This window comes from Lycium ferocissimum, chromosome 8 (genome assembly GCF_029784015.1).
Source record: "Lycium ferocissimum isolate CSIRO_LF1 chromosome 8, AGI_CSIRO_Lferr_CH_V1, whole genome shotgun sequence".
In the NCBI taxonomy this organism is placed as follows: domain Eukaryota; kingdom Viridiplantae; phylum Streptophyta; class Magnoliopsida; order Solanales; family Solanaceae; genus Lycium; species Lycium ferocissimum.
In genome coordinates this window covers 16,069,265-16,091,799 of record NC_081349.1, presented here as the reverse complement: position 1 = coordinate 16,091,799, position 22,535 = coordinate 16,069,265, and the positions used below count along the sequence as shown (strand labels likewise).

The 22,535-nt window shown below is 33.4% G+C and overlaps 1 protein-coding gene across 1 annotated transcript; it reads right to left on the bottom strand.

Annotated features, from left to right (window-relative positions):
* Positions 1-1,185: 1,185 nt before the first annotated feature.
* Positions 1,186-3,657, bottom strand: LOC132067353 (probable xyloglucan endotransglucosylase/hydrolase protein 33). The gene is made up of 4 exons (XM_059460556.1): positions 3,375-3,657; positions 3,181-3,281; positions 2,614-2,822; positions 1,186-1,629 (listed from the first exon to the last, which is right to left on the bottom strand). The coding sequence occupies exons 1-4, from the start codon at positions 3,607-3,609 to the stop codon at positions 1,224-1,226; spliced, it is 951 nt and encodes a 316-aa protein (XP_059316539.1). The 5' UTR covers positions 3,610-3,657; the 3' UTR covers positions 1,186-1,223.
* Between the last annotated feature and the right edge of the window lie 18,878 nt (positions 3,658-22,535).

Sequence of the window (22,535 nt, the reverse complement as noted above, 5' to 3'; positions counted from 1 at the left end):
CGTGAGTTTGAAGATGGTGGGTTCCACTTTTTTATTTTTATTTTTTTATATTGCTTGATGTTGTTTAGTATGGGGTCCACCCCTTTATGGGGTGCATTTTTTTTTTTTTGGACATTATTAGTTTAGAGACTATTTTTATGCATATAATATATATACATATACTATGTTCAAAACACGATTAATATAACATTGTAGTTTGTGCTCCGTATCTAAAACTTTATTATATTAGTGTTTGCTACGAATACAAAGTCTGCACTTTTTCTTTTAACATTATATATTTTTTTTAATATGGGGTTCACTTTTTTTTTTTTTTTGATATTATTTGATTTTGTTAATATGGGGTCCACTTTATTTTTTCCCATGAATTTGGAGATGGTGAGTTTCACTTTTTTTTTCTGCCTTTTTTTTTATTGCTCGGTGTTATTTAGTATGGGGCCCACCCCCTTTTTTTTTTTTAAGGGACAACAGACGACGAAGCATGGGTCTAAACCCATGCTTGGTGTTGTTTAGTATGGGGCCCACCCTTTTGGACATTATTAGTTTGCACTATTTTTATGCATATCATATATATATACACTATGTTCAAAACACGATTAATATAACATAGAATAGGTTCGTATCTAAAACTTTATTATATTAGTGTTTATAAGTTAATACAAAGTCGCACTTTTTTTTTTTTGATATTGTTTGTTTTTTTAATATGGGATTCACTTTTTTTTTTTTTATCTTGATTTTGTTAATATGGGGTTCACTTTTTTTTTTTTTCCCGTGAGTTTGGAGATGGCGGGTTTCACTTTTTTTACTTTTTTTTTTTTAATATTGGTTGGTGTTTTTTTTAATTTTTTAATATTGGTTGGTGTTTAATATGGGGACCACACATTTTTTTTTTTTTTAATAAACGGACGACGAAGCATGGGTTGAGACCCATGCTTCTATACAGTAGTAATACAACATAGCCGCATTGGCAATCAGTAAAACAAAGTAGTATCATAACTCTTTTCACATTAATAATAGTCTCTTCTCATTTGGATATCATTAATTAAGATTCTTGAACATCTTAGGAAAGCAGATCAACAATTTTACATCATAGAATGAATTTGGTCAAATAGGTATACCTTCTAAATCCCCTCTTCTAATTTGTTAATATTTTCAGTATATTTTTTGCTGATCATCTCATTTTCGTAATTATAGACAAAGAATCAAGTCCATTAGTTACAAATACTTTACTTAGCAGTGCACTCTGGTGGTGGAACTTTGTATCTCTTAGTATCTTGACAATATGAGTAAAACATGTGCTTTCTCCTAGCCCAATCCAACCCTGTCATTTGCTGCTGTGATAATTTCATAAATCCTTCACCATCAACAGGGTCCAAACTTGAAGCACTTCTCCTAGAACATGAAGGAGTTGCTGAAGAGTTTTGATGCTTTATACAACCTTCTAATTCTATTCCTTTCATTGATGTTATAAATGGAGCATATTTGTAGTCTACAGGGTATTTTCCTCCATTAGTTGCCCATTTTGATCCATCCCATATTGTCGCTATAATTGACATTGGCTTTGAAGGGTAGACAGTAGAGATGGCTGTGTTGTGAACCACCTCTCTTATTGGCACATTGTCCACAAGAAATCTGCAAAAGTTTGCAACAAATTGTGAAAACTTTGAACCCAAAGAAATTAAAGCCAACGAAAAAAAAAAAATGTAGAAGAAGATAGTTTTGCAAATAGTCCGGGGTATTCTTGCCCTAGCTTTTGCACGGTAAGCTAAAATCCCTATTTGGTCCATTGAACTTCATATTAAACTTAATATTCTTCTATTTTAAATAAAGTTCAGGTTTTGTTGGCTGATAGTATATAAGTTTTTTACATCGTCAAGCTAAGTTGATCTACAATAACATGTAATTTTCTATAGCAAGTCTGATATGGTAACCTGGAAAATAGAGTAATAACTTGTTATAGCCTTATAAATTGTAGTGTAAAAAATATTATATTGTCAATGTTTATAACTTCAATCCTTTTAATATGCCCTAAATGGGTACTTCCTTGTTAAAAGAAAGTTACTGTTCTCGTTGGCGGTATGCATGACTTCGTAACAATTATTGAGTTATGTTGAACCTGTTATGCTAAGATCGCATTCATGTCCAATGGTATTAAACTAAGGTATTGTTAGCAGGGGCGGAGCTAGGTTGGGTCGAGGGGGTTCCGACACCCCTTTCGGCGAAAAATTACACTGTATATACAAGGTTAAAATTATTTTTTATGTATATATAATAGATGTTGAACCCCTTAACTTCTTTGTGTTTACTTCTTTATATTTTTGAACTCCCTTTATAAAAATCCTGGTTCGCCACTGATTGTTAGGTACAAATTCCTCTTATTGTACCTCAAAAGGGAATTAAATTTTTAACCTAACCTAGAATTTGACCTCTAATGATATTAAACTAAGGTATTGTTAGGTGCAAATTCCTCTTTTTGTACCTCAAAAGGGAATTAAGTTTTTTAACCTAACCTAGAATTTGAGACTTGCTATTTAGCAGGGTCACCACTCACCACTAAGGGCTAAAGTAAAAAAAAAAAAAAAAAAAAAATTTACTAGTAGATTTCAACTAACTTACACTATGTGATGATCATTCCAAAGGATGCTATAGTCATGGAAGTCCAGTGTGGGATCAAACCAGAGATAGAATTTTTCTTCTCTCCCTGTGTGAACACTTCCATTGCCATAAAGATTAGTCTGCAGAACCCAATCTCTTCTCTTCTCATGCCCAAGCAATTCAAAGTCAATTTCATCATGGTTGCGTGGGAACGCATCTGAATTTGACATCTGCGAAAAGAAATAATTCTTGCATTAGTCCTAATATTCAATGAAAGGGATATCATGATTTAATCATATTTCCAATTATATGGGGATAATGATGAATAATTAGTAATACAAAGTTTGATTCTGATATTAAACTCTGCATATTTTATGCAGAGCTTAATACCGCGATTATACTAGTTATGGGGGATGCATGAAGTGGGCTAGTACTTTCTTCCCATATATTCGAGCCTTGATGGACAGAGTTATCTAGTACCCGTGCTGGCAAGAGATAGTAGGTACCCCATATAATTTCTTAAGGCGCGCACTGACCTAGACGCCACAGTTATAAAAAAAGTTATATGGGGCATGAGTGAAAACTTACATAAAAGGCAACTACGATTCCTGATGTAAAGTGAGCAGGCAATTTTAGTGCAGCACTGAAGAAACCATAGTAGTATTTGTCTTTAGAGATCAGTCCAGAACCTGTGGAGGGACCAAGAAATTGGGAAAAGGTTGTTAATACTTCATGATCAAGTATAAACATTTTTTTTTTTGTATGAAATTGTTGTAGTGTACCTGAAGATTTATCTAAGATAAGTTCAGCACTGGACCCATTGTTTGTCATACGAATATTAGTACCTCCATAAAACACATTATAACCCTGATTAACTGATAATCGGCTAAATTTATCGGTTAATTTCTCGACTTCTGGTGGTGTGTAGACTGGACCTCGACATGAAACGACAACGATCATGCACAAAATCAAGAACTCTGTTAATACCATTGTTTTATCGTGAGGAAATAATCCCATTTTCTCTTTTTCTTCTTCTTGTTTATGATAATGTGGGGCAAAAGATGGGCTATTTATGGCGTGAAAAATAAAGAAGAAAAACATGAAATGTGCTTAGTTGTAGCAAGCTGGATGTATCTTCTAAGAAATCCAATTAAATACTGTAGTTGATTGTGGACAGTATTTTGAAAGTTCATGTGCTATAGAGAAAGACATGTTTTTGGAAAGAACCCTTGTGGTCTAAAATTTTTTTTTGCCTTCACTTGGTATTCGGTATTCATATTGAAGTCCGACTAAATTTAAATTCACGTCGAAAAATTCCATATTAGGGATAAAACACTCTGTAATATAGGTGATTTCATGTTAATGATTGAATCCGAAATCTCTAATTAAAAATGAAAGAGTACTTATCACTCCGCGATCATTCTTATTAATTTTCGCGTCCAAAATCAGATCAAGTGGGAGCCAAGCTACAATAAAAGTTAGGCTTTTTGTGATTATTTGGTGAAAAAATTAATTAACATTTGTTGACATTAAAAATACATGTACTTTGTTCTGTTTTTCCTAGAGAAGAGATTGGACCCATTTGACTGATGGGTTCATGAATTCGGTTCGATATTCTCGTTTGATACTAACTTTAGGAGTTTCTTTATTGATGTACTTATATTTTATTGTATCCACTGGACCCATAGTGTCAATGAAATGGATAAAAGTTATATTAAGTAATTTTTTCAGTACATAAAATATTAAGTGATTTTTTCTTATTTGATTAAATCTTGGTGGAATGGATTACCTAATAAATATGTTTGACGACAAGCAATTAATACCCAATACAATAAGCAAGGTGCGTGCATGTTTACTTGAAAATCACACTTATCAAAATGAAATCTATATACTATCATTATATATAATGAATTTTTCCGTAAAATATTAAGTGATTTTTTTTTTGACAAGGTTTAGGGGCTAAACTTAGTATAAATTTTGAGATCAAATTTTTCTAGTTTGTAATTATAAGTATTAGTTAAGACTATGAAACAATTATATAAAAAATATGAGATTATTTATCTTATATAAACAATGAATTATCTATCATAATTATAATTGTGTAATAATTTTATTTTGAACCAAATGACCTAATTCGTACCAGAAGCGCTTTGAAGGGGAAGATGTATACATGTTGCAAATAATTTTCTCTGTCCAAAGAGTGTTTCATTTCATTAGATAGGAATCAAATATGAGTTGTCTTATTGGATTCTGACAGTAAGTGTGGCGATGTTAATCATAAAAGTGAAAAGAACATTTATACTCACAACATGCAGCAATTCTGATTGGGGGAAATGGACAAAGGAAATCAAGTGGAACTACAATTAGGGGTGGGCATAAATCACTGAAAAATGAATTATTGAGTCGAACTGGGATTTATCGAACCAAAATTCTGGATCGAACTACAAAAGTTTGATATTTGGTATAACTTTCAATTATCAATTATTGAATTAACAAAATCAAATTTCAAAAATACCGAACCGAATATCAAATACGTATCCCTAACTGGAATATAATTGGAAATCAATCATAGATTTGTGTAATCCATTCGAAAAGCTGCTGCTTTTGTCTGCGTTACAATCAACAGCTGTTGATTGGTAATTTAATTGAGACAAACGCGTCCCCAACGCCAACTTGGTCCCAAGTTGATGCAACAAACTCTTATTCCTTTATTTGTGCAATTATTTTTCGCGTACTCTTTCTGTTTCAATTTATTTGTCCGGTTTTAACTTTACATAAAATTTAAAAAAATAAAGAAGATTTTTTAATCTTGTGATCTTAAACTAAAGGCTTAATGCATATGTAGCCCCCTAAACTTGTCCCTTTTTTCATTTTGGCACCTCAATTAAGTGTTGTTTCTATTAAACCCCTGAACTCGTCCTCAAGTGTGTCTATCAAACCCTCTAAATCTGATTTTTATTAGAAGCAAAAAATAAATTGTGATAGGGAAGATAAAATAATATTTTAGACGTGTGGTAAGCTATTCTTTAGGTCGTGATGTGTCGGCCTGCCGCGCTTCGCTCTTTTCACTGCCAACTTAATTAAGAGCTTACTCTTTTTCTCCCTCTCAATCCGCGTTGTTTTAAAAGGCGTTTTCGGAGCGAGCCCTGAGGCAGGGTGTACCAAAAATGCCCCGAGGCGATGGGTCGGTGCGAAAGTCTCCAAAGGCGTACGCCCAGCAATTCGGGGTGTACGGCCGAGCGTTTTGGGCGAGTTTTTTTTGTTGGGGCGTAAGCCCAGAAAACTTCTTCAAATTAAAACGAAAATTGTTAAATATGTCCTTAATATAATGCCCAAATTCTCAAAAGTCAACATGTAATTACTCAGATGTTTTAAAAAAGAACTGAAACATTAAATTTAAAAGTCAAGACCTTTTTTTATTGCTAGAATGCCTAACATATATTTTTTTCCAATTATTTATCTTGTCTTCTACTATCTTAAAAAAGAACGAAAGAAATCACTTGTACTGTAAAGTAGCGTATAATAGATTGTTCTAATTAGTTTTTTTGTGGGGGTGGAGCATATATATATATAAAATATAGATTATTCTAATTAGTTTTTTTTGGGGGGTGGACTACTTTCTATATATATATATCACTTATTTATAGTTTTCTTTAATTTTTACGCTATTTCACCTATTTAAAAGTATTTATTATAATTATATCATTTTATAAAATACTAAAAATTAAAACCCCATGGGGCTTACGCCTCACTGAGGCAGACGTAAAACGCCCCGCCTTACGCCCTCACCTTTTAAAACACTAATTGCTGCTAATCTTAGTTAAAAAAAAATAGCATAATTAAACTAGAATATATATTAGCATATTGCTATATTAAAGATAGAATACTATGTAAGTCAGATTGTGTTTGATAGACACACTTGAGGACGAGTTCGGGGGTTAACTGGAACAACACTTAGTTGAGGTGTCAAAATAAAAAAAAATAGATAAATTCAAGGGGCTGCATATGCATTGAGCCTAAACTAAAAATATGTAGAATATACCAAAATGTTCTTTAATCATGTAATCTTAAACATGCCACATGGAAAGTTGAAATTAAAGAACTATCCAAAGATGAAAAAAAAAAACATTCTTTTTTAAACTGAGTAAAAAGAAAAGTAAAACAAATAAAATAAAACTAATGGAATATAATGGTGTACTTGTAATTATGCAGTATGGGTAGCTTGATTCCCTAACTAATTATCAGTGGCTGAGTTAGTCTTATCCAAAAATGGTTTGATTCACACACTCTTTTGTAAGAAAATTATATTTGTTGAAGGCTTTGGGTGGAAGTTTTAAAGAAATTGGTTATAGGATCAAAGCGAGTTGGATTCTCCTATATAAGAAGCTAGAGTTAACGAGCTTCACCTGCCTGTCTCATGGTCATGCATGCTTGCTTTTCACAATTTGATAGGAGGGTAAAACTCTTTTTTTTAACCCTGGTCAAGGGCATAATAGGATTTCACCTTAGAGTTTGCATCATCAGCTTGTACATCTAAGCTCTTGGCATTGTACTTTTCCTCTAATAGTCATAAAAACAAAATCTTGATGATAATTACCACATCTGTCCTCAGAATTAACCAATTGCAAGGGTATTTCAGACATTTAACCTTTTTTGTACCTAATGAATAAAAGGTAGAACACCTTGATTTAATTGGCTTAAAGAGGCTCAACTATCTTCACAATTTCTCTTTGGCCTTGTGTTGGAGTTTTATGGAGTCTGGGCCAGAACTCAGTTAGCCGCAATTTTGGGCAACTTGCAGGATTATCTTCGCTGGGACTGGTCTTTAATTTTTGCCCCTCAAATTAGTGGTCTTTAACTTTTGTCCTTCACTAAAAATTCTTTAATTTCGTGTTCGAACTCCTGCTCAATTAAAAATTTTAAAAAAATTCACAAGATAGAATTTGGATAAATTCTGCCTTGCGAATTCAAACATCTACCTTGCGATTTTTTCTTTTTTTACTAAACTGAAGTTCGAACCCATAACTTTGAGTTATTAGGCGAATGACAAAACTCAAAGACCACCAATTTAAAGGACAAAAATTAAAGACCACCACAAATGAAGGGTAATTCGCGCAAAACAATGCGCAATTTTCAAAAGATGAGTACAAAACATGGGGCCCATGCTATTATTTATAGCAGTTCTTTTCATTGAGGTCATGGATTTTGGAAGGAGGCTAATTGTGTCAATTTAGCCGAGAATGAAATAATTTTATTGTCTAGAAAAACTATTTACTGTAGTTTCTTTGTAAACTTTTTTATTGTTTGACTATTTAATCCCTCTTCTTGGGCGTGATTAGAGCTCATCTTAACTTTATCTGTAGAAAATATTGTAATTATGAGGTTCTATATCACGGTGTATATTGCAGTGATTAATATTTCAAAGGAACAATTGGAGGCATCTTTTTGTTATTTGTGTTTAATCGATTTTATTTGATTAGTTTCTACGAAACTCCAAGACTGAAGTTGATCACTGGATTGATTCGAAAGGAAGTTTAATTATTTGAAATGAACTTAGCAACTGGCTGGGGACTTGATGTTGGATGAAGCACCATGATTTATTTTATTTTATTTGTGCAATTATCATCACTGCTCCCACGAATTTATTATGGAGTTTCATATAGGTAAACCTGTTAACCGGTTTAACCGGAACCGGACCGGTAACCGGTTAGGGAATCGGCCGGTTTCCGGTTAAAAAACCGGAACCGTTTAACCGGTTCCGGTTTACCGGTTTGAAACCTCAAACCGGAACCGGTCCGGTTAAAAACGTTCAAAACCTTTTTTTTTATTTTTTGTATTATATATATATATTATAGTATTTATTAGTATATTGTAGGTATAAATACATATGTTATACAAGTTTATAAGTAAAGTTTAAATATTTATCGACTAACAAGCTATATATATATATATTAAGTTAATAATACATACTAATATATGTATACATATATATATTAAGTTATATGCTTAAGTTAACACTATATACTACATATACCTAAAATATAGTAAGAATATACGTATATATATATCAATATACGTAGGTTATATAACTTTATATATAGATATATGTTTAAGTTATATACTATATATACTTATAACTTATATATATATATATATATATATATATATATATATACATACTTTAAGTATACTATATATACTTATAACTTATATATTATAACTTATGTTATTTATAGCTTAATTGTTTTCTAAGTTTATAAATTCGTATACGTATATATATATATATATATATATACCTAAATATAGTAAGAATATACTTATATATATATCAATATATGTGTGTGTGATATTTAGGTTATATAACTTAATATATATAAATATGTTTAAGTTATATATAATATATATGTATAACTTAATATATATATATATATATATATATATATATATATAACTAAAATAACTAAAATATACTAAGAATATACTTATAATATATAGTATATATATAACTTAAACATATATATATATATATATATGTTTAAGTTATATATATACTATATATTATAAGTATATTCTTAGTATATTTTAGTTATTTTTCAAGTATATAACTTTCTAGTTTTTAATTTAAGTATATTCTTAGTATATTTTAGATATATTCCTAACTTTATAAAAGTAAAAATATGAACACAAGTAAATAGAAGAAAGCTCAATGAGCCATATATTTTATTCATTCTTGGATAACATTTATTTGCATGTTGTAGTTTTTTTTAACTTACAAATAATACATGAGTAGTATAGAAATAGTCGAATAATAAAATCACCAATTTTGAACCATTTCGTTAATTTCCTCCACATTATATTCGGTCATGGAAATATCTTCAAAGTCTTCCATTTGGTCCGGTCCACTAGCTATCAAATCTTCAATTTCTTCCTCTTCGCCTTCCTCCGCTTCTAAGTTTTGGTTGCGTCGCTCCGATCTAATCCAATCGCGAATGCACACTAGTACTTGCAAGCTAAAGCCGGATAATGAATGTCTATGGTCTCCAATTTTTGTCTTCCTTGGCTAAATGCGCTCTCCGAAGCCACGGTTGATACTTGAACCGTAAGGATATCTCGAGCCATTCTTGAGAGTATCGGATAACTTGCCTTGTACTTCTTCCACCATGCTAAGACGTCCAAGTCATCCAGTTCCTTGATATCCACATTTGGGCGCATCAAATAAAAGTTATATTCATCAAAGTTTGCACTAGAAGAAGAAGTTGGTTGTTGAATGTAAAACTTTTAAACCCGACAAGCCCTTTTTGCTACTGCGAAGTAGTAGGGGCGTGGAGCAACGGGTGTAGCACGTTCTTCCAAACTACAATAATGAGTAAAAAAATTTCTAAACTCATCATCAATAGCGAGTTCTCTTGACTAAAGATGGTTGAACTCCGCTTCAATTTCTAAAAATGTATAAATTTGACCAACCAAATTTTTAGTATAAGACATTTTTAAACAAGGATTTAAAAGAGAACCCAATATAAATAAAGTTGGGATGGAAAAAAAATACTTCTTAAATTTGATTATCATTTCAAAAATAGACGCTTGATAACCGGGTTTATATTTATACTCTTATAAAACTCTAGCTATTTCCGCTAAGTAGGGTAAAATTTCGGTTACCGTGGGATAGAATTGTCTAGAAAAAGCAAGAGTTGCATTATAAAAATTTTCTAAGAGCTCAACACATTCTTTAACATCTTCCCAATGCGAAAAATTTAACCAATCATCACTAACAGTATTATATTTGTTGTGAATTTGTTGTATGGGAATCCTATACTCATATGCTTGTTGTAACATAATGTAAGTGTAGTTCCATCTAGTCTCAATTTCTACTTGAATTTTCCTAGGTCTAAGGTTATTTTCCACACAAGCATTCTTAAAATCTCTAATTCTTCCCCTATTAGCATTACAAAAAAGAAACGCAACCGCATTTCTAACTTTTTGAATAGAATCGTCAAAATATTCAAGACCATCTTTAACAATTAAATTTAAAATGTGACAACTACATCTCACATGAAAAATATTTTCTAGCGGACGGTTTAATTCTCTCTTTAAAAGACCAATCGCCTTTGTATTATTAGAAGCATTATCTAAAGCAATACAAAGTGTTTTTCTATAAATGTTAAAAAATCTCATAATAGTAGACATTGAATCCGCTAAAAATTTTCCATCGTGACGACCTTTTCCTTCATCATATAAAAAAGCTATAATTCTTTTTTGCATAACCCGGTTGTCATCAACCCAATGACATGTAATAGCAAAAAAATCTAACTTGTTAAGACTAAGACCCAAATCAGCGGTAAGACAAACATTACAATTTAAAGAATTAAATACATGGCGCAAATAAAATCTATATTTTTTAAACAAATCTATAACATCGGCTCTACAAGTACTTCTAGGAATACCCTCAAATAACGGATTATAACAACGTTGAATGTAAGTAACAAACCCCATACCCGATGGAAAGGAAAATGGTAAACAATCATAAGCTACCATTTTAGCTATTTCTACACGCTCTTTTTCTTGTCATACTTAAAATTCCTCTGGGTTCGTGGGTCTATCGTCATTTGAATCCCCCCTACATTTGAACCCGTTTGCTCTCCCCAAACATCCATATGTTTGGTTCTCATATGACCATTTAGTGTACCCGTTCCACCATCCTTACCATCTCCTTGCTTAAAACTAAATACTTGTCCACATAGGGTACATGTAGGGCTGATTGGTTTTCCCTATTCTTAGTCATAAATTTCCAAACTTTAGCTGTTGGCTTACGAGTTCTAGGCGGTTTGTCTTGTGTATGTGATTGTGCAGGACATGTATCTCCTATGGGATTTTCGGGGGGTTGTGTTTCATCATCATCATCATCTAAGTCTTCATTAAAAGTGTCGGTAAAATGTTGTTGCATTGCCTCATGACCTAAAAGTGGATTATTTCCTCCAACATCAATACCTAAATTAGGTGTTTCTTCCACAAAATGTTTCCTCATTAAGCCCATGCCTAACAATACCACTACTACTCCGCACTACATCTTAATCTCTTTGACATTATTAAATAGAATTAATTTAAACCACAATCAAATAAATCACAACAAATTAAATTGCTAGAATTAAATTGCGAAAAATAAATTGCTAGAATTAAATTGCGAAAAATAAAGATAGAGTTGGAACGAAGGTACCAAATTGCCGGATTAATTTCCAACAAAGTGAAGGCAGCTAGAATTGCAAATCCACCAAAGTTACTTCGGATTGTTGTAAAATCACCAACTCCACCAATAATATTATAATTGCAAAATTAATAATTGAAACTATAATAAGACTTTGTAATATTTATTTCAGAGAAATATAAAGTGACTAATTATTGCAAAGTAACTATAATTGAGAGATTGAGATTTGAGAGAAAGAGAAGAGTGAATTGGTGTGAATTAAAATGAAAATGAAGAAGGGTTTATATAGGGGTGAAGGATGGGTTAAAGTGTTAAAAAAAAAAGTTTGGGGGGTGGGGGGGGGCCAAAAATTAATTATTTGACCGTTTGGCAACGGCCATTTTTGCAAATGGACCGTTGCCAACGGTCCAATTTCGCCAGCCCAACGGCTGTTTAAAAAAAAAAAAAAAAATTTAATTTAACCGGTTCCGGTTTCAAAAAAATGGGAACCGGACCGGTAAAATAATTAATGTTAACGGATTCCGGCTTCTACGTTAGGTTGCCGGTTCCGATTTTTACGGCTCGGTTCGATTTAACCTCTTAAAAAAGGTTAAACAACATTATATATAGGTATCATAATGTGAAATAATGATAAAGTTTTAAAAGAGACAACACGAATTAAATAATGATAGAATATTTAAGTTTGAACTCAAGGATAACGTTAATTAAAAACCCCTGATGTTGTCCTACAATTCGAATAAGCTTACAAATATTTTTCGATAAATGAACCTTTTAGATTGTGTCCTGGAGTTCAAACTTATACAATTGAAACTCCAAGATTCTGTCAAAGAGTTACGTAAAAAATATAGAGCTCGAACATTCCACAATAATTTTTTTGAAATTTAAACTGCACTTCTTAAACTTTTTTCTCGAGTTTAATTTGAGTCATGCCAGTTTCAACTCCAGGAACATTTTCTGGAGCCCTTATATTTTAAGTTGCATATTTTTTTTTAGATTTTCCGTGTTTTAATCTAAGAATATGATTCTTTAAATGATAGTCGCATTAAAAGTGGCTAAAACTTAATTAACTGTCATAATAAAGGGCAATTGCCTTAATTTTTAATAAAAATCTTTAAATTTCAAAACCGTCATATTTAAAATCTTTAAATTTTGCCCTTCGGCTAAAATCCATGGGTTTCAGGTTTGAACCCCCACACAGTCAAAATTTTAAAAAAAAATCGCAAGGCAGAGTTTAATTTCGCTATGCCCCACCGCATAGCACTTGTGAAGGAATTACCATAAGTTATGATCGGACTGCATACTTATGCCTTATCAAAATATGGAATAAGTATGCGTGAATTCCGCATAACTTTGTAATTCCTTCACAAGTTTTTGGATCCGCATAAAAGTTTGCCCATTAAAAGTATGCCCCCACCGCATAAACTTGTTAAGGAATTACCAAAGTTATGCTTTTTGATCCAGATACTTATGCCAAGTTCATAAGCTCATAAGGCATTTAAGCAGCGGTCCGCATAAATTTGTAATTCCTTTAACAAAGTATGCTGTGTTCGGCATACACGCGACCCAAACCTTGTCTTGCAATTAATTTTTTTTTTTTTTTAATTTATGCTTCGAAGGGGTTCGAACTCGTAACCTCATGATTTTTAACGCTGAGTTGCAATGCGAAGGGCAAAAATTAAAGAACCATGTAATATGAGCCGTGCATAATTTAAAACCACATTAAATAAGGGGCAAAATTTAAAGACTACCCCAAAAGAAGGGCAATCCGCGCAAAAATTTCTAACTAAAGGTTGATCAACAGTTCACAAAGTGACTATTTGCCCATATCTCACATGTTATTGGGCTCGTGCTGCGCGAGCTATCGATCCCTAACTAGTTTTTAAGATATGATTGAGTTTTAATTATGTTGGTAAGGAATATACGTGGCAGGTTTAGAAAATGTCACCTGGCTATTTTAAAGATTCCAAACTTATCGATACCTGGTATTTGAGTCTAAAAAAGTTTAAGAATATTTTTAGACCAAAAGATTAAGGGAGGGTATTTGTGAGCCATTTGTAATACATGATAAGTTGTGAGCCATTTTATCAATTTATCTCTTCTTTACTTAAATTTTTGCTATGTTTGATTGATAAAATAGTGCACTTATAACGTTTTCTTGGTCTTTTATAGGTTTTATATGTTTGGGAAGAGCATTGGAGGAAATCAACTGAAAAACAATTTAAAAGGGGGTCAAATTTAAGAAAATAAAAAAGTGGCTAAAATTGCAAAAATGGCCAGAACTAGAATCTGAAATTTTTGGATTGTTTTTGTCATATTTTAGTTGGGAAGATTGTGGAACTATAAAAACAATACATAAGAGAAAGTATTTTCATCTTTGGCATTTTCACAAGACTTCTGCGAGCTAGGGTTCTTACACCACACTTGGGTGTTGAAGATTTGAAGATTTGGTTGAGCAATTTGTTGAACCTTTACTTCATTTCTTTAATTCCTTGCTTTGTATTGAATATTTAAGTGTGTAGTATTTTATTCTTTTACTAGAATCTTATTTATAAGAATATTCATTATCAAGTGTTGGATTAAATCTCGTTTTGCTTATGTATTGAATGATTTTTATTTCTAATGAAGTTGGTCTATTTTACTTTAATTAAGCTTGCTCTTTAATGTTTCTTAAGGGATTAACTAACCTTAGGACCCACCCATTTACTTCGATTCGAGCTCGGAAGAGGAAAATTGAGGTTGAGAAAGATTAATTAACAAGAATTTGGGGGCTCTAAACCTCATCTAAAAACTTTAGCTAGGAATAAGAAAGTTAACTTGAGATTCAATTTTGTCTTTGAATATCACACTCTAAGGTTTAGAAAAGCTTAGAATGAAATTCATTGATTTGGTTGAAGGACTTTCAATGAGATTTTAGAAATCATTATTTATTAACATAAACTCGCTCTTAGTTGTAAAATCATAAAATACATTGGATCGTTACTTGAGAGTAAATTCCCTTGTATCCATACTTGTGGCCATTGATCATTTTAGTTGCTTTCTAGGTTAGTTTTGTCTTTGTTAGATTTTAAATTAGAAATCAATATTGAAAAAGTGTTTAGCTTAGCTTAGTAGGTGATAATCCTTTACTTGCTTGATCGCCTATTATATTGTTCCCTGTGGGATCGATCCCGACTCATAGTTAGATAAATTATATTGCATATGACCGTGTACACTTTCTCACTTGAGGAGTGGATTTGGACGTAATCAATATGTTAGGAATATTATTATTATTTGTTACCATTTTTCCGTATATTATATGTTGAATCGTCTTGACTTCTTCATGTACTTATTTTTTATATTTTAACTTCTCCTTATTGAAAATAATGGCTTCACCACTACAAGCTAAATTATGCAGAATTATAATATGGGATTACATATAAGGTGATTAACAATGAAGAAATTGTTTTGCAGTAACTAAAAATGAAGGAACTATTATACACGAATTACTTTCCTTAAAATATTTTGTGTTTTTAAATAGTTTAACCTCTTCATTGCTAATGCACATACATTCTACTCACATTAAATAATACAACGATTTTTTATACAATCAAAAACATATTATATTATCTAATACAAAATGTTATGCTGAAACGAATTGCTCCAACAACACCATCAGACGATCCCCTATAATATTTGTGCTAATTATAAGACTGCTACTTTATTCTTTTGAATTATTTCATGTAAAGATTTGAAAAGAGATTTTGTCGGATACCTGAAGGAATGATGAGATTGTAGGAAGATTTTATGGTTTCTGGAAAAGGAATGGTAGCAGTGAGGGAATGATTAATACTGAAGATATAGATATCTTTGTAAAATACAGTATTAGCCAAGAAAGTGCCTTCGTAATTCAATAAAATGTAATCGCTAGTAAAGATAACAGAGGAGCACATTGTGGAGAGGTTTGTCTAGTTATACTTCTAATTTTTTTCCAGGAAAATTCCTAGTATTATTTATTTTTCCGCTCCTCATTCCAAAATCTCTGCTCGTAAGGTTTCCTTTTCTTTTTCTATTTGTGCCTTTTTAATGTTGTTGGTATTTTTGTTATACATATGACACATTTCTTTTTGTACTTCTGTCCTATGGTGAGCTTTTTGACTTACTAATTGAGTTCAGTGGATGTAGTGCTTGAGATTTGAATTCGAAACCTCAATGAGAATTTTGAATCCCCTAAATTACTAAATCAACCTCTTCATTTTTTTTTTTAACTACATGGGGTAGGGGAAGGGAAAATGGGGTAGATTATTACAACGTGTTTAAACCCTCACCAACAAGGTGAAAGTTCACGTAGCCAACTAACTGAGCTACTAGATCCCTACAACCAACCTCTTCTCTTGTATTTAGGGTATTCAAAATATATATATATATATATATATATATATATATAACATTAAAAAAAATACCTTATATATACAGTGTAATTTTTTGTGGCGGCGAGCCTTAGATCCGCCCCTGATTGAGTTTGTTTCTAAAAGAACAAATTGTATGTACTTTTTCATGTGAACAAAAAAAAAATTGTAGGTTGAGTCGGAGAGTAAGTCACAGAAGACTGTGAAAATTGCAAAACGGACGTAAGAATCTGTTGAGATACTTTTGAGGCATATTGTGGTAGAATCTTTTTTATTTTCTTTATTGATTTTAAATGATTTTAATTTTTTGATAGGTAGTGACAGCATCATACCAAGAGGAATTAGCTCCTGAAGAGCTTGGGAAAAAAATGTGTTTACATTATTACCTTTTTTCTTTTGTTAGATGTAAATAACTATTTTAGATTGTAGGATTGATCGTGCTAGGGGAGTTAGAGCATTCCGAGAGTCATAGAGATTTTGGGTATTGTAGGTGCATAAAGGTTGCGGACTTTAATAAGGCTATCAATAAGATGGGGAGGGAAAGAGCAACTGGCCAGATGAGATCTCCGTAGACTTTTGGAAAAGCGCAGGGGAGGCAGATATGGAGTGGCTGACTAGGTTATTTAATGCCATATTTAGGACGGCTAAGATGTCAGAAGATCGGAGGTGGAGTACAATGGCCCCGTTGTACAAGAACAAGGGCGATATTCAGAGTTGCAATAACTGTAGGGGTATCAAGTTGCTAAGCCACACTATGAAAGACTAGAAGAGGGCGGTCGAGATGAGGATGAGGAAGGATGTGTTGATATCAGAGAACCAATTCGGATTCATGCTGGGGTGATCGACTAAAGAAGCTATTCATCTTATCAAGAGATTGATGGAGCAGTATAGGGACAAAAAGAGAGACTTACACATAATGTTCATTGACCTGGAGAAGGCATATGATAAAGTCCCTCGGGAGGTCCTTTGGAGATGCTTGGAGTATAGAGGTGTGTCTTTGGCCTACATCAAGGTTGTTAAGAACATGTACGAGGGTGCCAAGACCCGAGTTAGGACAGTGGTAGGTGATTCAGAACATTTTTCGATCGTGATGGGATTGCACCAGGGATCGCCCCCTTAGCTCATTTCTATTTGCCTTAGTGATGGACAAATTGACGCGACATATTCAAGAGGAGGTACTGTGGTGTATGTTATTTGCAGATGACATAGTTGTAATTGACGAGACACGTAGTGGAGTTAACGATAAGCTAAATGTTTGGAGAATGACCTTTGAATCTAAAGGTTTCAGGTTAAGCAGGACTAAGTGGGGTGCAAGTTAAGCGACGTGACACAAGAGACATATGTGGAAGTGAAGATAGAGGCCCAAGCTATACCGAAAAGAGGAAGTTTCAAGTATCTTGGGTCCATAATACAAGCGGACGGGGAGATTGAGGATGATGTCTCACACCATATTAGAGCAGGGTGGATGAAATGTAGTCTCGCTTCTGGGGTGCTTTGTGATAAGAAGGTGTCACCTAGGCTAAAAGGTAAGTTTTACAGAGCGGTGGTTCGACCAACATTGTTGTATGGGCAAAATGTTGGCACATAAAGAACGTTCATGTTCAGAATATGAAGGTAGCGGAGATACGGATGCTCAAATAGAAGTGTGGTCATACTAGGAGATATGATTAAGAATGCAGATATACGGGACAAGGTCGGGGTCACCTCCGTGACGGACGAGATGAAGGAAGAGAGGCTGAGATGATTTGGGCATGTGAAGAGGAGGTGTGAGGATGCGCCAGTTAGGAGGTGTGAGAGATTGGCGGTCACCGGAATTAGGAGAGGTAGAGGTAGGCCGAAGATGAACTGGGGGGAGGTGATTAGACAGGATATGGCACACCTTGGTGACTGACTGAGGACATGACCGTAGAGAGGACGATTTGGAGGTCGAGGATTAGGATAGAAGGTTAGTAGGTAGTTGAGTTTTGTCGCACTGTGTGTGAGAGAGGTGGGGGGCTAGCCTTTCCATCTTTTCTTCTCCTTTTCTTAGTTGTATTATTTTGGTATCGCGTAGGTCATTATCTTTGTGTGTATTACAATGTATATCTCATTTGTTCTGTATCTTGATATTTTTGGTAGTCTTATTTTTCTTGCAATCCTACATTTATTACGTTTCTTTTGGGCCAAGGGTCTATTCGGAAACAACCTCTATACCCACAAAGATAAAGGTAAAATCGACGTGCATCCTACCCTCCTTAGACCCCACTTGTGAGATTGTACCGGGTATGTTGTTGTTGTATTGTACTAAATAACATTGGATTTCAGTTATATAAAATGATAAAAGAGAAAACATTGAGAAAGTATAATTATCTACTTGGTCAAAAAACAAATAACAAGTTGAGAAAATATAATAATTTTCCTCGTCGCAAGACAATTGATATTGGTCCAACCTTTGGTATCCCTTATTGTAAGCCATTAATATCCATTACTTAATTTCATCAGTGATTCTAATTCATTGATATTATTTTGTTGAACTCCATTTTCATATTTTGTTGAAGTAGTGAGTTCCTAGGTGGGAAATATGGAAGTGCGACGAAATTATAACTTAAAACATCTAAAGCAAAATACACTATTTTATCAGTGTGCTCGGAGAAGTCTCTATTTTTCAATTATAGATTTTTTCTAAAATAATTAACACACATACTTAAAACATACTTTTTTAAAAAAAAATTTATATAATATTTAAAATAATTAAGTCAAAATACATGTGCTACACATGTGTCCAGGACTATACGTATATATGCAAAAGTTTTGATGGAAGCGTTCTCACATGGGGAAATGTATATCTGACCCTGCAATTTATCCCTTAATGGCATGATTTTATAATCAGAGAAACATTATGACATGCGTGTTTATATCATAAATTTTAGAAATCTTATTTTCTTTCTTAAACTCCATTCCTAGTTAAACATCTAACGTATAGAATGAAATGAATGGAATAGCATGTATTTACTAATAGTAACGATTGTGTTTTTTTCATACTTCTAGACTCTAGTAGTCTGTTGCTTATTTCCTCAGCCTTGTGACGAGGGATTCTCAGCTATTGCTAGTCGAGACCTGTAACTCTTATAGTCAGTTGACTGTAAATTATTTTTAGTAATATAAATATAAAATAGAAAAAACATCGTTTGACCCAAGTGACATGCGTTACGAAAACTTAGTTTAAGCAACTAAACTTAAGTTGTATTTATTTCTCTTAACAACTTTCAAGTTAATTAAATACCCCATATCGGGTGATTATGCGAAAAGTCTCAATCTCTTAAAAGCGCATTGGGAGGAAAAAAAAACACTAAAAGTGGTCCCAACTATAGATATGTCATCTTCTAATTGGATGATATATTAAGATTTTCTTAATATTTTATTTTCCATTTTAAATTAACTTTTTCCTTTTCTTTCTTATTCTTTTCCCTTTCCCCTTCTTCCAACCCCCCCCCGCAAACCCTCCGTCTCCTTCTTTCTTCTTCTTTTTTCCCAGATGTCTTTTCCCCAAATTGCAATATTTCTTCTTATTCTTTTTCCATTTTCCTTGGTCGTTTTTTCTCCCTCTTTCATGTTTGTCTTCTTCTCAGATGTCTTTTCTCCATTAATCACATAGCCTCTTTCAGGTATTAAATGAGCAAAAGACAAAAAATGCAAATGAGATTAAAGGTTGAGAAAAAAAATTCAATTAGCCCAGAAAGATTAAAGTTCGGTCGGCACCATTTTTTAGATGGGGTGATTTTTTATTATCTTAATCTCAATGGGTGTCCATTTGGATTATTTTATCGCCGTTTGCTTATGGCGGCATTAAAGTTATTTCCTTTACCGTGGTATAAATCTTTACTTGTGACAAGGATTCCTTGTTGAATGAAATTTTATTCTCTCTCTATTCATTGTCGTAGCAGTAATCGTTCTAATATTGGGTCAAGAGTCATTCTCTATTTTGTTGTAGTGATGAAATAACTATGTCTGGTCACTGGATTATTTTGTTGTTTGTTGCTGTTTCGATGGCGGCGGTGTTGGGGTTATAATTTTAACCTACTAATGTGGTTTTTTCTGTAATTAAGAATGTTACTGATAGATTTGGAGTTCCATGGTTGTTGATTTTTCCGGATTTTTGGAGTTCCATGGTTGTTGATGGAAGAAGAAAGGTAGCCATTGTTGTTGATGGAGCGTTGATGATAATGGAGGTAAATGACAATGAATTTGAGTTTTCTTTTTTCGTTGCAGCTGGGGTGGGGGTGGGGCGGAAGAAGGTGGGTTGGGTTGTTTGGTGGGGGGTGGGGGTTGGCATGGTGGTGGCGGCGGCGGTGGTGGTGTGGTGGAGGCGGCAGTGGTGGTGGCGTGGTGGGGCAGCGTGGGGTTCATTTTTAATAAAATAATAAAATAGGAAAGAATGAAGAAGAAAGAGCAAAACTAAATAAATAAAAATAATTAAAAAAATATTTAATTACGTGGACCAATCAAGTGGGATGTGTTGAACAAAACTTAGATCTTGGTCCAGGGCCGCTAAGGGGGTATTTAATTAACTTGAAAGTTGTTAAGGGGGTAAATAAATACAACTTAAGTTTAATTGCTAAACTAAGTTTTCGTGCCAAGTTCAGGGGTCAAATGATGTCTTTTCTCTATAAAATATTAGGACTAGTCCAAAATTCATAATAATCTTTTTTTTTTTTTTTGGCTCGGATTGTTCTTCATTTGGGGTGGTCTTTAATTTTTCCACTTCAAATTGGTGGTCTTTAAGTTTTGCCCTTCGCCTAATACCCTCAAGTTGTGGGTTCGAACTCCATCTCAGTAAAAAAAAAAAAAAAAAAAAAAATCACAAGGCAGGATTTTGCAAATCTGATCATGTAAGGCACAATTTGGGCTTTTGCCCTTCAGCAAAATTTCACTGCAAATTTGCAGTTAAATTCTGCCTGAAGGGCAAAAGTTAAAGACCATCAATTTGAGGGGCCAAAATTAAAGACCACCCCTGCTATGGACAATCCTGCAAATTGCCCCATAATAGTCATTGTGCTTCTCTATAGGTGGCGGAATCAAGTTAGATTATCTTAGGTGGGCTTTCCAATTGGAATAAATCACAAAGTAGAAAGGGCTTAACTTCTATATGGGCTTATAAGCTGAGGATTGAGGTCCATGTTTAAACAAGTCTTTATTCAATCATTTTTTTTGCGCGGATTGTCCTTCTTTTGGGGTGATCTTTAAATTTTGTCTCTCAAATTGGTGGTCTTTAAGTTTTGTCCTTCGCTTGAAAAGGTGGTTGAAAATACTGAGATCCTGGGTTCGAACCCCCGCTCAGGCATAAAAATAAAATTAATTTCACAAGGCAAGACTTTGAGAAAAGCCTGTCTTATACGGCATAAGTTGCCTTAAGGCATAACTAAAGTTATGTCGGATCCGGCATATGTTGTCTTAAGGCTTAACTAAAAGTTTGCTTTATAAGGCAACCTATCTTTGGATCCGACATAACTAAAGTTATGCCTTAAGACAACTTATGTTGTCTCCGGTAGAGGTTGCCTTAAGGCATAACTAAGCCTTAAGACATAAAAGTCTGTCTTATAAATTACCTAAGGCATAGAATTTATGCCGGATCTGGCATAACTTTAGTTATGCCTTAAGGCACTTATGCCGGATCCGGCATAACTTTCCCCAAGCCTTGCCTTGCGAAATAATTTTTTATTTTTATGCCCGAGCCGAGGTTCGAACCCAGAACCTCCAGTTTTCTACGCGAAGGGCAAAAATTAAAGACCAGCAATTTGAAGGGTAAATATTAAAGACCACCCCGAATGAGGGACATTCGTGGGAATTGCCCTTATTCGACCAAAATCCCATGTCCTGTCCTTTGCAATTTGGGTCATTTGCACTTTTGTTCCTATTTGGTGCTGGTCTTTAAATTCCCCATCCTTTCAACCCCACCCACCCCCCACCCCCAAGCCCTAGCTCAAGGAAAACAATTTTTTCGCGGGCTATAAATTTATATTTTTGTATAATTATTCCACAGTTATGCTTCGCGCCCTTAAAGAATTTATGCACTATTAATTATAAGTTCGATTTTGAAGGACAAAATTAAAAAAAGAGCCTACTCGACAGAAAACCGTGCAATTAAATGTTGCAATTTGGGATTGGAAAGCAAGGGTCCAAGGGACTGTTTGTTGTTCATCGTCTTGAGATTCTCAACTTAAAGTGTTGCAATATTTTTGTGTTTGAACAAGTTAACATTTGTAACAAGTAACCACCAATTCCTTCTAAACATATACGTTGAAGATTTTTTCTGTTTTTAATAGATCTAGCCTAATTATTGACTTACTAATAAATTCTGATAAAGGAAAACTTGTTTGATT

Bases quoted from the DNA above. Each gene is read 5' to 3' on its own strand.
- LOC132067353 (XM_059460556.1), bottom strand. From the start codon at position 3,609: ATGGGATTATTTCCTCACGATAAAACAATGGTATTAACAGAGTTCTTG. The intron at 2,823-3,180 runs GTAAGTTTTCAC...TTCTTTTCGCAG, and splicing joins GAATCGTAGTTGCCTTTTAT to ATGTCAAATTCAGATGCGTT. The intron at 1,630-2,613 runs GTAAGTTAGTTG...AAACTTTTGCAG, and splicing joins TGGAATGATCATCACATAGT to ATTTCTTGTGGACAATGTGC.